The 19145-nt window shown below is 37.2% G+C and overlaps 1 protein-coding gene across 1 annotated transcript in view; it reads left to right on the top strand.

Annotated features, from left to right (window-relative positions):
- The window catches only part of LOC149207179 (uncharacterized), a 44257-nt gene extending 30182 nt beyond the window's left edge, over window positions 1–14075 (top strand). Inside the window, exon 2 of the mRNA XM_089395668.1 lies at window positions 13783–14075. Within this exon, the coding sequence (XP_089251794.1) occupies window positions 13783–13869 (87 nt within the window). The 3' untranslated portion in view covers window positions 13870–14075. The remainder of the gene's footprint in view (window positions 1–13782) is intronic.
- Window positions 14076–19145: the final 5070 nt, after the last annotated feature.

Below are 19145 nucleotides of genomic sequence, written 5' to 3'. Positions count from 1 at the left end.
GATATACCTGTCATAGTTGATAGTGACATTTGCGGAATGCTTTCGTCGTCTAATTCTGGAGAGAATTATGGGACATCTTTGATTTCTTCTATGTCTGATTCATCACTGCTTGAGTCATTAGTTGCTTCATAGTTATATAGATTCTTGGTTTTCTCCTTCATGAAGATGTGGTAGAACATATTTTGTGCTATCCATATTTGCAGACTGGGGAAACCTTTGTCTCGAATATACTTTTTCAGCTTTTGACCACAACATCTTTTCAAATTTCTTTTCAGCAGTTTTTGCTTTTTGTCTTTGCTACTTTTATTGACGTAGTGTCATGAAGCTCAAGTTTTGCTCATAGATGGGTTTTAAGTCCGGAGTTGTATGATTGGATTAGATGAGCTTCTGATAATCCAGGTACTCGTGTTGCTAAAGTCTCCCATTCTCGAGTGTATTCATCCACATCTCCTTTTTGTCGCAATCTGGTGAGTGTTGAAAATAACTCTTCTTCCTTGACACCTTGGAACCTTTTAAAGAACGCATCCTTAAATTTTCTCCAACTGATAGCAAGTGTCGTCTTCTTCCACCACATATACCAATTATATGCTTTGCCTTCCATTTTCATGGAAGCATGCCTAATATTTTCGTCATCATTGTCAATATCATAAATCTCGAAATATTCTTTTGCTTTATTGAGCCAAGCAACGCTGCATTTTTCGTTACCGTCGAATTTGGGTAGCTCGATTTTTGCTCTTCGTTGATATGTCGCTAACGGTGGAGCGAAAAAGGGGTATTGATTTGAAAATGACATATTGGTGAATGGATTCCAGAGTTGCTTATTTTGAAAGTCTGCGTTACTATTTTCTTGATTAAGCATGGAAGATGTCTTCAGAGACTCGGGTTTCTCATGTGTGTCTGGTGATTTTGACAAATCTGGAGAATTGAGATGTTGAGACGCATCATTATTTTGGGGTATTTGATCGGGTGTAATCTTCAGGCTGGTACAGATACAACCCAACATCACCATAGCTTGATCCACCTTAATTGAAAGGTTTGCCTGATCCTTTTTAAATTCATTCTTGTTCTCCTTGAGCTAACTCTTTCTTCCATTTGTTGTGTCCTGCATTGTCTAGATTTTGTTGCCATGTTCAGTCACGTTAGCCTAAAGTTCTATCAATTTTTTATTATTATTGGCCATTGACATTGATGCAGCCATTGATTTGGTATGCGACGGAGTATACTTATCTAACGTTTTTATTTTTATTTTTTTGTTCTCTTTAAATTGACCTATTTTTTTTAAATAATAATAATATATATTTTTTTGTTTTTATATATATAATTAAATAATTAATTATTTTTAATTATAAAGTTTTTATAATATATAGTATAACTATATAGTTATAACTCTAATCATAAAATTAAAAGGCACAATTAAAAGGCACGAGGTCACAACAGTGAAGGAAGGTAGAGCGGACGCAATTGACTAGTTGGGAAGAAATGCTGAGGGCAAACGCTATCCACTGGTCGGAAAAAACCGCAGAGTGTGTCGGTTGGATGAGCGGAGCTAAGAAGGGATGACAGGGAATCGTATGTCGGCGGAATGAAGAATGGTTGACAGGGAATTGAACAACGGTTGTGGATGGAAGGGAACGACAATAGAAAAATGACAGAACAGTGGATCAAAGGCGACAAAAAAACGACGGTTCGATCTGTGCAGAAGTAGAGCAAAGGAGGCTAGCTTGGCTCTGATACTAGATGGAACAAAGAAACTCAGTATTAAACAAAATATTTATATGTATTTATTAATAATGATTGAAGGATGATTTACAAAGTGAGAGGCTCGGGCTTAAATACAACCCTACGTGCCTCTTGGTGAATGGACATGATCTTTGAACATGCCCTAATAGTTTTACAGAATACTAAATTTTTTATATAACAATAGCCTATCCATCTCCATAGGCTATAGTCCTCCAAAAAGGGGAAAATCCCCAAAATACCCATTGTTGGGCAAGTTTTGGGGCAACTGGGCAAAAACCCAAAAATGGGGTTTTAAGTAAGATTTACTTCATTTAAGAAAATGAAACCCCTCTAGAAAATCTATAAATAGAGGAGGATTGAATTCATTTTGGAGCATCATTGGATTGGATCGTTTTGTCTTTGTCTCTTCTTGAGTCTGAGGCTTTAAGGGTTTTAAGACCCCTTTCCTCCTATCAATTTTGGTGGTGAAAGATTCCACCCTAGTTGATAAATTTTCTTTTCTTTTTCCTACTTTGTTCTGGCACAGGTTATTGGAAGAATCTCTGGTTTGAAGGAAAATTAACAAGTCAGAGTCTATTCTAAGGCAACACCTATCTAAAGTAGACTAATCAAATTTATTACTGAGGCCAGTGAGTTCGTTGGAAGTAAGATCAAAGCAAGTTTATGTGGACAAGACCGTACAAGGGTCCCTGTGATTATTCCTGAAGTAGATGAAGTAACTTGTGGCCGTCAAAGGTCTGAGTCAGAATTTTCTGTGATTGTGAAAGGAGATCGAATGCTAGACAAAGCACCGAGGCTCAGTTAAGGGGATTGTATTCTACGTGATCCTATGTTGTAGGAATCTAAACCTAATCTTGAGGCTAGTGGAAATGCACGAGTCTAGTTTATGAAAGTTCTGGGTAGCCGACTACATGGATGTGGAGAGTATTTGCTTGTACAACGTAGTATTCCTCTGTAGTCAAGATATCTATAGTTTGGAACAGATCAAGGTTCAACATGATTCCAAAACTTATGAATGCCATGTCCTGAGGCATACGAATTCCAAGTGAGGGTTTAACTCAGAAGGCCAGGGCTTCTGCGAATCATCTGCACTTGGTGACAAGGCTGTAGTTTTGAATCGTTTTTAACAGAAGACTCTTGCAACGAGTTGGATGGTGATCCCAATTGCATGAATATTGATTTGTGACCAATTTGGGCTCTTGTAACGGTTGACTCGTGACTTTTGTAGCAAACTCGAACCTTGTAACCACGAAGACCGTTTCCTGACAAGGTAAGTTTGTGTTCTGTGAAGTGTGAAGAGGATCAAACCCTTCTAATTTGGTGTGGGGCCTTCTACAGTAGAACCGATCTTATAAAAAGAAGTCGAATATCTGAATTGAGTCAACATTGACTTGTAGGGTTACTTTTTTATATTTCTGTGTATAGGGTTGGGGTCAAGGAATATTAAGTACGTGAGTTGATATACAGTTTGTATGAATTCTAGAGCTACTTTTTGAACGTTGGCACTGATGTTAATAAACAATGAATTGTTGGGAATAAATTGTTTCACTAATGTATGGCGTTATTTGTATAAATTGTTGCACTATACTGAGGTTGTTGAAGTTTTTGTTGCACTGTTCTATTACTAGTTGTTGTTGGAAGGAAAAATCTTGCTTTGGAAAAATTAGTGCCTAATAAACCCTAGGGAAGAATTAACCTAGTCCGTTACATAAATCCTGCCTATATTGGTGCAAAGCCTTGCTTAAATTATGGTGGGCAGTGAATATTCGAAATTTCATTAATCTTAGGAATTGAATTTGAAGCTTCAATTATATAAGTTCTTATGTCTATGAAGCAATGTCCCCATAAATTTTTGGATTAGTAAATGTTGGTAAATTTTAAGAATTTTTTAACTTAACATTGGTGAAATTGGTAATAATCTTGTCTAGGAGTGAAATATCTATTAAAGCATTATGTATATAAGAATATTTATATGCATATGGTCACTTATTTTCATGAATTTACCATATATGAAGAAGGGGGGAATTCCGGGCAAGAATTTTACTTGAACAATGATCATTTGGAGTGAGTGCTCTTCGTAAATTTGATTTATTTCCATCGATAGATATAATCCTCCCTATTTTTTAATGTAAATAGTTTTAATGTAGGAAATGCAAAACCTTCACCATCAACAGAATGTCCAACGTTTTCAAAGGTAAACCCCTTGATCTTTACTGATTATTGATTTGTGTGGAATTCACCAATGGCATTGGTGGTCTATTAAAAGTTTGGGGTTTGACCTCATCAGCGATTGGTAAAAGGTTTCGCTGACCTCATCAGCGATTCTACCTCATCAATGTTCAGTAGAAAGTTCGGGGTTGACCTCATTTGCAGTTAGTAAAAAATTTGGGGTTGACCTCATTGGTGGTCATGTGAACTATGCTCACAAGTGATTTTTATTTGCATGTGGAATTAATGGAATAAAGTTTTGTTTAAAATCCCACTTATGCAAATGCAGTTAACATAAATTAATTTGAGCTCGTAGATGACATGGTGGGGCTAGAACGCTTTGGTGCTGACTCAACACCACACTTGGTGTGACATGTGGATTGGGGTGCCACATTATTGTTCAATAGCACTGACATGGCGCGAAGGGTGAAAGTCTTCAAATGATTATATTTCAAGGATTCGCAGTTAGATTTTAAAAAAGTTTATACTGCCAGAAAGCCCTTAATGAGCAGAAGGTGATGGTTATCTCAAAACAAAGTTTCGGATTGAAAGAGAAAAAAACGAAAAATTGATACCCCATAACCTCGACATAGTAGGGGTTGGATTTGTTATAGATGCTTAGGAGCATGTTGAGACTCCTAGGCACACTTTTTAGAGAGAGCAGACCTTCGAAGACATTTCTAGACTATATAGCGTTGGTGAACAACATCTTAGATTCCAAGCCTTCCTGTTTTTAGGAGGCAGCAGACCAATAGGTATGGCGGGATGCCATGGTGGAGTACAACTCCATCATGAAGAATGCTGTTTGGGACATAGTGCCAAGGCCGGAGGGGAAGTCAGTTGTGGGTTCCAGGTGGCTCTACAAGATCAAGCTTGCTGCAGGTGGTAGCATTGAGAAGTTTGAATCGAGTTTTGTGGTGAGAGGGTTCTCCCAGAGAGAGGAAATGGATTATGAGGAGACATTTGCTCGAGTCGTCAGGTGCACTTCTATTAGAGTTCTTATGTCCTTGGTTTCATTTATGAGATGGAGGATGGATGTGAAGACAGATTTCATTAATGGGATCACTGAGGAAGAGTCTACATAGGACAATCTCAGGGCTCTGAGGTGAATTGGAAGGAATCCCATGTGTGCAGGCTTAAGAAAGCCTTGTATGGACTCAAGTAGGCAATGCGAACATGGTATTCTAGGATTGACGGCTTCACCAAAAGTGAAGTAGATTCTTACTTATATTATATGTTTGCTCAGACTGTTCACTTGTTTTGGTGTGTATGTAGATGACTTGTTTTTGACAGGTGCAGAGAAGCTCATTACAGGGTGCAAAGCAGACGTCGCATCTGAGTTCGAGATGAAGGACATGAGCATTCAACAGAAGATCATGGCATCTGAAGTTCATTTTTGAGACACCAAATATTGCATGAGCACTCAACAGAAAATACAAAGCTGAAACAGTCTGTCACTGCTTTACAATCTTTAAAGCCTATTTTTCTGCAGTGTGTCATTTTGACCGTGATAGGAAAGAGATTGCTGAAATAAGTTTCGTCTCAGTGCATTTCAAGAGATTGCCATGCTGCAGGCTTCTTGAGCACTCAACAGAAAATGCAAATCTGAAACAATTTCTCACTGCTTTACAATCTTTAAAGCCTAATTTTCTGCAGGGTATGTAAAACACTCATTTTGACTGATTGAAAAGAGAATGCTGAAATAAGTTTTGTTTCAGGGCATTTCAAGTAGTTGCCACCCTGCAGGCTTCTTGATACTCCAACCATTGATGGCATGCTCTATTCTGGATGGACTTAATTTCCAGTGATGAAGCAAAATCTGCTTGCCCAAATTGTGCTTCAAATCTGCACACTACATAATAGGCTTGACCAGGGACTTCCACTGTGAACCTCATCATTCGGCTCTTAGGGGTGATTGGTGTTGAGAAAACTAGGGCATGCAGTATTCATAATTATTTTGATTGTTTTCTCTTAATACATTGACATTTCTTGTGATATTAGATTAGATCATCATAATTATCATCATCAAGACAATGCCAATAAAGAAGATCACAAGAACACCAGAAATTAGTCTCTTCGCCAGGGCAAAACCCACGAGGGGAAAACCCAGATAACTTTCACTTATAGAATTTCTTTCAATGAAGACTTCCAAGACCAATACATAAGATAACCCACCAAGATCAGGCCAGCCACCCATGACAAAGATCTGCTCCTTTGCTTCCCTTCCTGCACAGAATTGGACCTGTGGAAACCCTAGCTTTCCATAGAAACTCGCACCAAGGAGAGAAAAATTCATCCCAAAAGAGACGGAGAGAGATCCTGCCTTCTGCTCCTCTTCTCACCACCTTTCTTGCCTCAGATATCCCTAAGAAGATCGAGCTCACATGTGTATCCAAAAGAGGTAGAGTATGTAGGAATTTACAGGGTAAGTTCCTCAGAAAGAACACCAAAAGGGCACTGCTCACAACCAGATCAATACACCAATATTTTTGACGTGGTTAAAACCCTCAAAGAGGGAAACAGTCCACGGCCTGCGCCAACGTGGCTACTACAGGCAATATATTAATCAAAGAATGAAAATTTACATAAGCTTCTCTCATGCACGGATTACCCGAACAATGACCCTCCATGCGCTTTAAATAGAACTCATGGACCAATCGGGTGTCAAGCCACGGATCAAGTGTCGGTAATACCGAGGAGAGAATGAACCGTCGGATCACTACATATCGTGACCGTCGGATTGTAAGTTACAAAATGTACAACGGTAAAAAAACACACTTTACCTAACTCTATACCTAACTCTAAACTAGACCAAGTTGTACTTAACTATTTCCTATGTGTCGGAATATCCTAACATCCCCCCTTAAGAACAACTTGGGATAGGATTGAAGGATTTACAAATATGACACAATAGGAGAAGGAAGGAGGCACTAGAGCCTATCCCCCCTTAGTGACAACTTCCTGAACTCCAAGCATATATCGAAGTTTAGTGAACTTCGCCTCTGTGAGAGCCTTTGTGAAGATGTCTGCGACCTGATCATCTGTTGAACAATATTGCACTTCAAGAACATGGTCATGAATGAGCTTTCTGATGAAGTGCATGTGTAGTTCAATGTGTTTGCTGCGCTGATGCTGGACTGGATCTTTGCATAGCTGAATGGCACTTTGATTATCACACCAAAGTGTGGTTGGATGCTGCTGCTCAAAGCCAAACTCTGATAGGATCTGACGAAGCCACAAGGCTTCCTTACTGGCTTCCACGGCACCACGATACTCTGCTTCTGCTGACGAAAGAGAAATGGCAGCCTGTTTCTTACAAGCCCATGTAATAGGTCTTGAACCAAGAGTGAAGACATAACCAGCAGTAGACTTCCGATCATCAGGGTCACCAGCCCAATCAGAATCAGTGAAACCAACTAATAGAGGAGCTGCTTTGGCACTGTAATGAATCCCAAACTGTACTGTACCTCGAACATAACGAAGTATTCTTTTAGCTGCTTTCCAATGACTTTCACGGGGGTTTTGCATAAAACGAGCAGCAAGGACAACAACAAAGGAAAGGTCAGGACGAGTATGGGTTAAATACAAGAGTTTTCCTACAAGTTGACAGTATAAGGTAGCATCAACTTCAGGAGAAGTACAAGAGACTGAAAGTTTGACTCTAGACTGAAAGGGAGAAGGGGCTGGCTTACAGTCTTCCATGTGAAAATGACGAAGAATATCACAAGCATACTTGGACTGGGAAAGGGAAATACCCTCCTTGGATTGCAAGACTTGAAGACCGAGAAAATAGTGTAAGTGTCCTAAGTCTGTCATTTCAAATTTCTTTTTAAGGCTGGACTTCACATGGTTTATAAGGTTGGGATCACTACCAGTAAGAATAAGATCATCAACATAAAGAACAAGGATGATAAGAGAGTTGCCCACTTTCTTGGTGTAGACAGTATTGTCAGAATAACACCTAGAAAAGCCAGATTCTAAAAGAAAGCTATCCATTTTGGCATACCAAGCCCGAGGAGCTTGCTTGAGACCATAAAGGGATTTCTTAAGTCGACAAACAAGGCTGGAGTCTGTTTGTATGAAGCCAATGGGTTGTTCCATATAGATTTCTTCCTGCAAGTCCCCATGCAAGAAGGCAGATTTAACATCCATCTGATGGACTTCCCATTTTAAAGAGGCAGCAAGGGAAAGAACAAGGCGGATAGAGTTCATTTTGGCAACAGGGGAGAAGGTTTCAGTGTAGTCAATGCCTTCAACCTGTGAAAAGCCCTTAGCAACAAGACGAGCTTTATGTTTATCAACTTTCCCATCTGGTCCATACTTGGTTCTGTAAACCCATTTACATCTAACAAGTTTGCGTCCCTTTGGTAGAGGAACAAGATCCCATGTATCATTTGCCAACAATGAATGATATTCTTCATTCATAGCTGCTTCCCAATGTGGATGGCCTGAAGCTTCTGCAAAAGTGTCAGGATCATGATTTACTGGAGCTTGAGCCAGTAAAGAAGAGGCTCTTTCAAACTGAGAACATGTACGTCGCTGATCTGTAGGATCACCGGCAAGATCACCTGCTGCATCCCGAGTAGCACGGACCCATCTTGGAAGTTGAGGATCCTGAGAAGGTGGGGGAGGATTATCATCCTCACTTTCATCATCTGAAGAAGAAATGTTTTCAAAAGTAGAAGAGATAGGAAGAGGTGGCACATCCGCCGGACTAGGCTCGCAGGCCGATTTATTTTCATCAAATTTTACATCTCTTCGAATGATAACATTTTTGGACTTAAATGGAATAAATCTATAACCTTTTACATCTTCAGAATATCCAACAAAAGTACATTTCTCACTCTTAGGTTCTAAAGCTTTATGCTTTTCATCTGGAATATGGGCCCATGCTTCACTTCCAAAAACACGAAAGTGACTTACATCTGGTTTAATGGAACTCCAAGCTTCTTCTGGAGTGATATTCTCTAGAACCTTAGTAGGAATGCGATTGATTATATAATTTGCACAATTAATTGCTTCGGCCCAAAAACTAAGACTGAGTCCTTTAGATTGCAGCATACAATTAGCCATTTCCTTTAAGGTGCGATTTTTCCTTTCAGCTACACCATTTTGTTGTGGAGTGTATGGAACAGTATGTTGCATTTGAATTCCATTTTCGGTGCAAAAGTTGATGAATGTGTTTTTAACATATTCTCCACCATTATCAGTTCTTAGCTTAAGAATTTGATGTCCAGATTGTTTTTCAACAAAGGCTTTGAAGGCCAAAAATGTGTTAAATACTTCGCTCTTGAGTTTTAAGAAGTATACCCAAGTGCGTCTTGAGAAATCATCAATGAAAGTTAAGAAATACTTGCAGCCAGAGAATGAAGCAACAGGAAGTGGACCACATAAATCACTGTGCACAAGCTATAAAGGGGCTGAGGCGTGCCAAGAGGCACGTTTGTCAAAACTGTCCCGATGATGTTTTCCGAGTACACATCCGGAACAAACACCATCTCTGCAAGATACCATAGGAAGACCTGTCACCATATTTTCTTTACATAGATGCTGAAGGGAGCGATAGTTTAAGTGACCAAATCGCTCATGCCAAAGTTTGCTCACTTCATCATTATGAGCAACAAATACTGAGGGAAGATTTGATGACCCAAAGTTGTGAAACTTATACAACCTTGTGGAATCATCAGCAATACCAGTAGCTAGAATCTGTTTAGGATCTCTTAGATCCTTGATTACAACATCATGAGGTGAAAATTCAACAATTTTACCTTCACCTGAATGAGTTATCTGATATACAGATAGAAGGTTGCAGGATAAGGTTGGAACACATAATACATCATTAAACTGACCATTGTCTAGATGAACAGTTCCAGTCCCGACAACATTAAGAGATCTATCATCACCAACATATATATTTTTGGTGTTACAATCATTTAAAGAAGAAAACATGGCTTGGTTTTTGGCCATGTGATAAGAGGCTACAGAATCAATGAGCCACTCATGGGAAGGAGAGGAAGAAGATACATTTAATGCATAACCAGACTGAGATGATTGACAACGACATGCAAAAAGTGCCATTCCGGAAGTTGAAGTTGAAGTATGCTCCACATGGATGTTATGTTTCTTCATTGCGGCTTCCAAGGCTTCCATCTTCTTAAAGCATTTAGATTCTAAGTGGCCATCTCGATTACAAAAGTTACAATGTCTATCAGTCTTCTTCCATTTGTTTTTATTGGTCTTATCATTTTGCTGAAATGATCTTTCATTTTGAGGCTGAGTTGGTTTAGGACCATTCTTTTGAGGATATGACTTCTTAGGATTCTTTGAATTTGGTTGCTGCTGGGCGGCGAACGCTTTCGTGGAAGAGTTTCCAAGATTAAGAAGACCAAGGTGTAAGAGTTTTTCTTGTTCTCTTATTAAAGGATCACAAAAAGAGTCAAAGGAAGGTGCCTTGTAGTCTTTTCCTTGACAAATGAAAGCTTCCCTTGTAGAATGGAAGGTGGAAACAAATACAGAGTAGGCTGGTCCCAACTTAGTAAGGATGGAATAAATAAGGTTACTATCTTCTTTCTTAACCTTAACACCTTCCAAAAGATATCTAAGGGTCTTGAATTTGGACAAGAAATCTTCAATGCAAGAAAAATTATTAGGATCCAATGTAAGCAACTCATTTTCAAGTTGATGGGCTCTAATTTCATTTTTAATCCCAAAAACTTTAGTGAGTTTTTCCAATGCTTCATGAGGAGTCTCAAGTTCTGCAATATGGAATCTAAGATCAGGAGAAATAGACATCCCTATCAAACCACGTGCTTGATCTTGTCTATTTTCCCATTTTGCAGCCTTGTCTTCATCTTTGGGTTTCTTCTCTTGGTCTGTGGTATTCTGTAGAGACCTTTACTTCTAAGTAAATCTTCCATGTAGGCTATCCATTGGAAGTAGTTAGTGCTGTCAAGAATGACTTGGCATGGACTTTCCATTTTAAAAAAAAAACTGAAGCTGAAGATGCTGAAAGTAAGTGTTCCAATGGATAGATCTCGAAAAATTAGGCTGTTTTAAAAAAAACGGCTCTGAAAAAGGCTTCCGGATGAAGAAGTTATGGCTTTTTGAAAAAAATTTGTTGAAGTTGCCGGCAAAGTGCGCGAATGTGCGGGAATGAAAAAATCCGCCCCCACAAAATGGAGACTTGAACCCAAGACCTCTACTCTCTTAAAATAGCTTTGAACCAATTGATCTATACAAAAAATTTGAGAGAGAGAGAGAGAGAGAGAGGGGGGGGGGGCCTTGGTTTGCGTGCTTGCCTTGAGAAAGCTCTTTTTCCCTACAAAACACAAAACACAAAACCCAACACGAATATGCAAAGAAAACGAACCTTATGGCTCGAAGTTAGCTTTAGCAAAAAAACTAGATATTTTAAAAAATGAACCTTGCGGCTCAAAGTTAGCTTTAGCCGAAAAACTAAATATTTTTCTCAATGTTTCTGATTTTCCGAGATCACACTAAGGTGCAGGGAAAAGAGCATACGCATGAGAAAAATCCTTCCTTTCTGTTTCTGATTTGCCCAGATCGCATAGAGTCGCAGGGCAAAGAGCATACGCAGAAATGAAAGGTATAGATCCGGTTTAAAAAAACTAAATAAACCGAAACCGAAATAAGCAGAGAGAAAATAACAGTAAACTGCAAATAAAGACTGTATACCTCCAGATCTTAAAAATGACGCAGATAGGGCTACCGGAAACCTTTTCGCGTGAAACGAAAGGGGTTCCTCACTGGAACAGATGCTCCGAACACAACAGAGCAGTCCTCTCGGCCCGAAAGCAGTCAGAAACAGCAGATCTAGGAAACGGCAGCCGCATGCAGTTCTACTGGCTTCAGATTTGGATCACCAACGGACGCGGCCCTCAAATAGCTCTGATACCATGTAGGAATTTATAGGGTAAGTTCCTCAGAAAGAACACCAAAAGGACACCGCTCACAACCAGATCACAGATCAATACACCAGTGTTTTTGACGTGGTTAAAACCCTCAAAGAGGGAAACAGTCCACGGCCTGCGCCAACGTGGCTACTACAGGCAATTTATTAATCAAAGAATGAAAATTTACATAAGCTTCTCTCATGCACGGATTACCCGAACAATGACCCTCCATGCGCTTTAAATAGAACTCATGGACCAATCGGGTGTCAAGCCACGGATCAAGTGTCGGTAATACCGAGGAGAGAATGAACCGTCGGATCACTACATATCGTGACCGTCGGATTGTAAGTTACAAAATGTACAACGGTAAAGAAACACACTTTACCTAACTCTATACCTAACTCTAAACTAGACCAAGTTGTACTTAACTATTTCCTATGTGTCGGAATATCCTAACAGAGTACACCTCTTTAAATAGCCTTTCTCGTGGGTGCAAGAGCCTCTTCAAGGCCAATTTTTAGGTCTGGCTGACCTGATCCTTGGAGGCTTCTAGACATGACTTTTACATAAAATAAATTTTCTTTTTCTTGATACAAGAGCCCTTAAGGGTTTTTAACATTGTGACTTTGACTTGACTCCCTAGAGCACACAATGGGTGCTAGACCTGTAACCATGGGCAAGAAACCCATTTACAATAAATAATTTTTTCTTTTACAAAATACATTTTCTTTTTGTCAAGTACAATGATTACATCAAGTCATGACTCAAATACAATTATGAAGAACGTCACTAGTTACATCTTCAACAATTGGTATCATAACTTTGTTTTTTAAATATGTCAGAACCTTTGTAAACTAACTGCCAACTAAATGACCATGTTTTCTGTAACTGCTGACCTTTCTAATAACAATTAAATCTTCATGTTTCATTATTTAAAATCTATAATTATTAATATTGTATATGTTACTAACTAATTTTACTTGGAGGTCTCATTGGCAGGTGCGATGCTATTGACCAGCAAAACACAGTTGAGGCCAGCACTAACCAAATTAATGTGAGAGAAGAAACGATTTACCCTGTTGATCTAACTTGAAACCTTTATTAATCACCATACCCTCATGTCTGTTGTTTTTGACATTTTTCTATTCTGATTGTCGGGAAATGACCAATATCACTGTACAGTGCATATATATTCTATCCCTCATCTTTGTTACGACGTTCTGAATGTTCTTCTTTTCAAATGTCAGGGTATTATCCATGTTGGAAAAGTTTTAACCTGTCCTAGAAACTACTATCTGGTTTCCAGGATCAAGACCTAATATTTATTGTACTGGAAAGGGGATATCTCTGTGTCGTGTGTGAAGCTTTGTGCTCACACGGTCTGGGGTGGGAGAAATCTGTGTCACTTGTGTAACATGCAGTGCTCTTATATCACGGGGTGGGAGAGATCTCTATATTTATGTGTGTAGCGTATAAAGGAAAATGAAAAACAGCTGTTCTCTGATGTCTAATGTCAGAAAAGAAAAGTAACATAAAAAAGTGTAAGCCTTGGAACATCTTTAACTTTTTATCTTTTAAATGGTGGGAGGTTTGCATGTGGGTGATTTAAGAATAATAGATTTGGGGTTAAGATGGATCTATATCAGTATATGTTATTCCTTATACTAAGTTTTGTTATCAAATAACAAGTAACTGTTTATTAATCTGTTTAACCGTTTATATTATCTGGTCTCTGTGTTCCACATTTTTAACTAAGTGGGACATTATGCACATTTTGTTCGATATAATGTATTTTCAGTGTCTCGTAACAAGGAATTCTAGAAATATTAGTCATGTTTTTTAACGCAGTGTGCATGCATATAACTTCTGAATGAAATAATTTTATTCTAAATGGTAACCTCGCTTTTCTTGTGACATGCAGAGGGAGAGGCAAATGCAGGAATTAGAGATTGCAAAAATGAAAAAGAAATTATTGGCGGACCTTAAAGAGAGAGAGTCAAGCGTATAGCTTTTTGTAGTGATAATTGTTAACCTCCAATGGTAATCATTATTTTGAATGATAACTATTCAATTATTTGGTGAAAAAACTAACTTGAAAATGATTGTGGACAGTTATTTGTGTTGAAGCCACAGCAGTGTTGGCAGGATATATCCAATTGCGGTAATAAATTCCCTGTTGTATTTGTCGATACAATTGCAACAGGTTCAAATTCAGGCTCTCCTGTGACCTTCGTAAATGCTTCTGATGTCTTATTTTGCATGGCAAGAGTTGTAAGTGTTAAAGAAGTAAACAATATGTGATATCGATGTATTGGCAATTTTTTAGTCTTTTCAATCCAGATGGTTTCTTTGTAATTAAGTGGTTATGCTTTTTGTGGGCTTTGGATCTCTTATAATTCTTTTGGTAATTAATTAGGAGAAAGAAGCGTCAACGGTTGTTGAGGTGATGCATTTCAATTGAAAGTGTTAATTCTTTTTCTTGGGTTTTCACCCGACTGTCCTTTGTGTCATTTCAACAATATGATTCTCATGTTTTAACAAAACCCATCTTTTGGCAAATCATTAATAATTTTGTTTATTACTGGCCAAACCTCTGAAAGGTGAAAATAGTTTGATCAGATCTGCAACAGCGGACAGCCATGAATGTTTACCCTTTGTTTTCCGCTGCAAATCTTTCCAAATTCTCTTCCCTGACAGATGGGATGGGTAGAGTAATTTTGCACCATTACATGTCTTTTGAAGGCATAGTAGGATAAATGGCTTGTGCTCAAAGAAATACCAAGTACCATGTGGCAGAGGATACTATGTAAGCTGAGAATGGAGTGATATGAGCAAGATGGAAGGGATAACATCTTAATCATGACTTGTGCAGAAAACCTCGGAATTTTCATTGAAACTCAGCTTGCGTTTATGAAATAAGAGAGGTTTGTATAGAAAACCTGCGAAATTCGTTTACAGGGAAAACTCAGCTTGTCTTCATGAAAGCGGAGAGGGTCTGTGCAGAAAACCTCTGAATCTCATTTACATTGGAAAACTTATGAAATAAGAGATAGGACTCTCTCTTATGTTAGACACTTGTAATTCCTTATGCCATTCATCCAATTTCAAAATAGGTGTACAAGGAACAGAGGAGATAGCAAAATAGTATTTACAAGATGAAAAGCTACTTGATTTTTCCAAATATAACCAAAGGAAGCGACTCAAGGGATCTTCCAAGGAGGCATACTTTTTATTATCTAACAGTCTATCCTCTACTTTGGACATCCATCATTTTCCCTTTCATATCACTTGGTTTAGTCCATTATGCTCATAGTTCATAGTTCCAAATTTAAAATTGTGTAAGAGACCATAATTTCAGATTCAGCAGTTTAAAGTTGTGTTAGAAACCATAGCTTTATATTCGGTGAATTAACAAAATGTGGGCAATGAAAATTTCTGTCAATATATATATATATTTTCCCTCTCAGAATTTCCCACCTTTTCTAATTATTTCAAGACTAGAACTATTCCTTTTCGACAATAATTCAACGGCTTCAGAGATATGTAAGTGACCAATGATTTTTACATAGGACAAACTTTTCCATCCTTCAAATAATTAGTATTTCTAATTTATTTTAAGCTTTTTACAAATGCCATGAAATATTAGATGATTTTATTGTGGAAGGTTTTGTGTGGGTTGATAATAAATGTATGTGAAGTTGTACTTTATGTGATATTTTATTAAAATATGATTTTGTGGTAAAATATAATTTGAGTGGGTAAAATATTGTTTTTGTGGTAAAATATAATTTGAGTAGGCTTACAGGTTAAGAACATGTGTTTTATCATAATAGGTCACAAGTTTAAATTCAGATAAGTAGAGTATGTACACTTCCATAAATTTTAACAGTGAAATTACTGTGCGGAGGTGGGTTCATTGTTCCACAAGCAATCTGGGTTCATACAACTGACTTGCTCATGATCTCAAATTTAGATTATTATTATTATTATTTTATGTTATATAAAGTGTGAACCATAAGGAATATAGTATATTTTCTCTTAAAGAAGGAATATGGTATATGTTCCCTTAAAATATTGATGTTTGATTAGGGAAATAGAAGATTAGGTCGGATTGAACATTTAACAATAAAAGATCCATTTTTACAAGGATTGAGTAACATTGGTTATAATAACACTTATTAAGAGAAAAGGGGAGTGCACAATGATTTAGAGTTAAATCTTCGTATGGGTCATGTACATGATTTCTAAATTGTCATGGTAAATAGATCTTACAAATTTCTTCCAAACACAAATGTTATCCTCTTCATGTAGTGTCTACTTATATGAGTTAATGTTACAAGAGTAGTGCTAAAATCATTGAATTGAATAGAGAATACAATAAAAGACAAAAAAAAAAATATCACACCTTTTACGCAATGAACACAAGATATAACTTGGAAAATGTAATATGGGAAAACTTAGGGGGAAGGTGACGTTTATGCTTTGCTCTCTCTCTTTTCACATGTGCAAATGCAAAAGTATATGCACTCGCCATAATAGATATTGTGGCTTGAATCTACTTCCTTTGTTTTACTCACTTATTCCATTCCTTTGCTTTGCTCGCATATAGATCAATAAATCAATACCACAGGAACACAACCCCATCCTATTCTTGTGGCTTTTTATTGAACCTCTTGATAATTGTGCACATGGTTGGGGTTAGGGTTTTCACATGCTTAACCTTTATTAGGGTTGGGGTGTTGAATTATCTAGAATCTTGTTGAAATTTCACAATGACTAGCTTCATATGTGTGAATAATGGGTGTTGTCATGGGATGCTTTTGATATTATGATGGTCAACGAATGGGTCAACATGTGAGAGACGTTATTTTATGATATGAACTCTAATTCAGGTGATTCGTACTGTTGGAAAGTTACCGTCCATTGGAAAGTTCTCGACTAGCAAAACAACATCAAACCCTAACACTTTTGTTTGGAAAGTTATTCAAAAAATGTTGTTTTAATGCCTCAAACATGTTTGGGATGTGTCATGACCTAAAACTACAAAATTAAAACCCACTTCTAAAATGGGCTCCATGTGACACCCTTAGCTTTCCAATTGAAGCAAATTATTATACAATTTCTCGTTGCACAACTAAGATTACAATTTTTCTCTTTAATTGGTTTATAAACATTTTGATATCATGAATAACGATGCCCACCTAGGCTTTGGTAGCCACTAAAATGCCAATATATGCTTTGCTCATGCTTGGCTCATTTATGCGTAATGCACTATAACATGATATGCAGTGATAACATGATATTAATACAATGAAAACCTTGCAAATAAAACATGTATCATGATGACATGTTTATATTTGTATAAGAGTAGCAACAAATACAATAATAACATTTATCTTTTAGAAATGGCATCAACTAGTTATAGACCTTAGTTTTTCCACTTAGCCATAGACCACACTGCTCCAACACTCTTGCAATGGGTCACCTTTGAGTCTTGGCTATAACCCCACCAGGGGAAAAGGCGCCAACTAAGGTTCACAATTCACAAATATCATCAAGAAATGCCAAAATGTTAGACTCAAACACCCTTCAACCCAAGTCTTTCATACCTCATTAGCCTAGACAATGCAAGGTAGTGCACACCCTTCTTTAAACTTGTAGTTTTTTAGGCCATGTTACTACCCTTCTAAGGCTTTCAACATAGGTTAATAAGGGAGTTTCGGAGCCTTGTGGCTCCATGAGTTTCAACTACCCTCAAGAGTCTCTAGGTATGCACTAGGTCTCACATAAGAGAAAATTATCCCCATACCTAGATCTAACTTTGATTAAGAGTGTAACATTATCATAGGGCCATCATTCTTGTCCTTCCAAACATAATAGTCACAGTGGCAAGAATGAAGGAGTAGTTTGAACGAATGATGGGAGTTACACTAAACTCACTTTTTATGTACATGTGATTTTTTTACAAGTGACACCTCAAGAAGCTCCTTTTCCAACTTTTTGGATATTTAGCATAAAAACATGGCTTTAGGCTTTTAATATAATATTTGAATTAGTTCCCTGGCTTAAGCTCATCACTTATCCATTAGCCCCTTTTCCCACTTGTGGAGTCCTTGGTTAGATTCAACAGTTTAAAGTTGTGTTAGAAACCATAGCTTCATATTCGGTGAATTAACAAAATGTGGGCGATGAAAATTTCTGTCAATATATATATTTTTTTCCCTCTGAGAATTTCCCACCTTTCTAATTATTTCAAGACTAAAACTATTCCTTTTCGACAATAATTCAAGGGCTTCAGAGATATGTAAGTGACCAATGATTTTTACATAGGACAAACTTTTCCATCCTTCAAATAATTAGTATTTCTAATTTATTTTACGCTTTTTACAAATGCCATGAAATATTAGATGATTTTATTGTGGAAGGTTTTGTGGGCGTTGATAATAAATGTATGTGAAGTTGTACTTTATGTGATATTTTATTAAAATATGATTTTATGGTAAAATATAATCTGAGTGGGTAAAATATTATTTTTGTGGTAAAATATAATTTGAGTCGGCTTACAGGTTAAGAACATGTGTTTTATCATAACAGGTCACAAGTTTAAATTCATATAGGGAGAGTATGTACACTTCCATAAATTTTAACAGTGAAATCACTGTGCGGAGGTGGGTTCATTGTTCCACAAGCAATCTGGTTTCATACCACTAACTTGCTCATGATCTCAAATTTAGATTATTATTATCATTATTTTATGTTATATGAAGTGTGAACCATAAGGAATATGGTATATTTTCTCTTAAAGAAGGAATATGGTATATGTTCCCTTAAAATATTGATGTTAAGAACATGTGTTTTATCATAACAGGTCACAAGTTTAAATTCATATAGGGAGAGTATGTACACTTACATAAATTTTAACAGTGAAATCACTGTGCGGAGGTGGGTTCATTGTTCCACAAGCAATCTGGTCTCATACCACTAACTTGCTCATGATCTCAAATTTAGATTATTATTATCATTATTTTATGTTATATGAAGTGTGAACCATAAGGAATATGGTATATTTTCTCTTAAAGAAGGAATATGGTATATGTTCCCTTAAAATATTGATGTTTGATTAGGGAAATAGAAGATTAGGTCGGATTGAACATTTAACAATAAAATATCCATTTTTACAAGGATTGAGTAACATTGGTTATAATAACACTTATTAAGAGAAAATGGCAGTGCACAATGATTTAGAGTTAAATCTTTGTATAGGTCATGTACATGATTTCTAAA

Source organism: Pinus tabuliformis, chromosome 1_2 (assembly GCF_031772625.1).
Source record: "Pinus tabuliformis cultivar Carrire ecotype Pingquan chromosome 1_2, CPIR1, whole genome shotgun sequence".
In the NCBI taxonomy this organism is placed as follows: Eukaryota; Viridiplantae; Streptophyta; class Pinopsida; order Pinales; family Pinaceae; genus Pinus; species Pinus tabuliformis.
The sequence above is the reverse complement of the archived record's forward strand: the minus strand, read 5'-3'. Positions and strand labels throughout refer to the sequence as shown.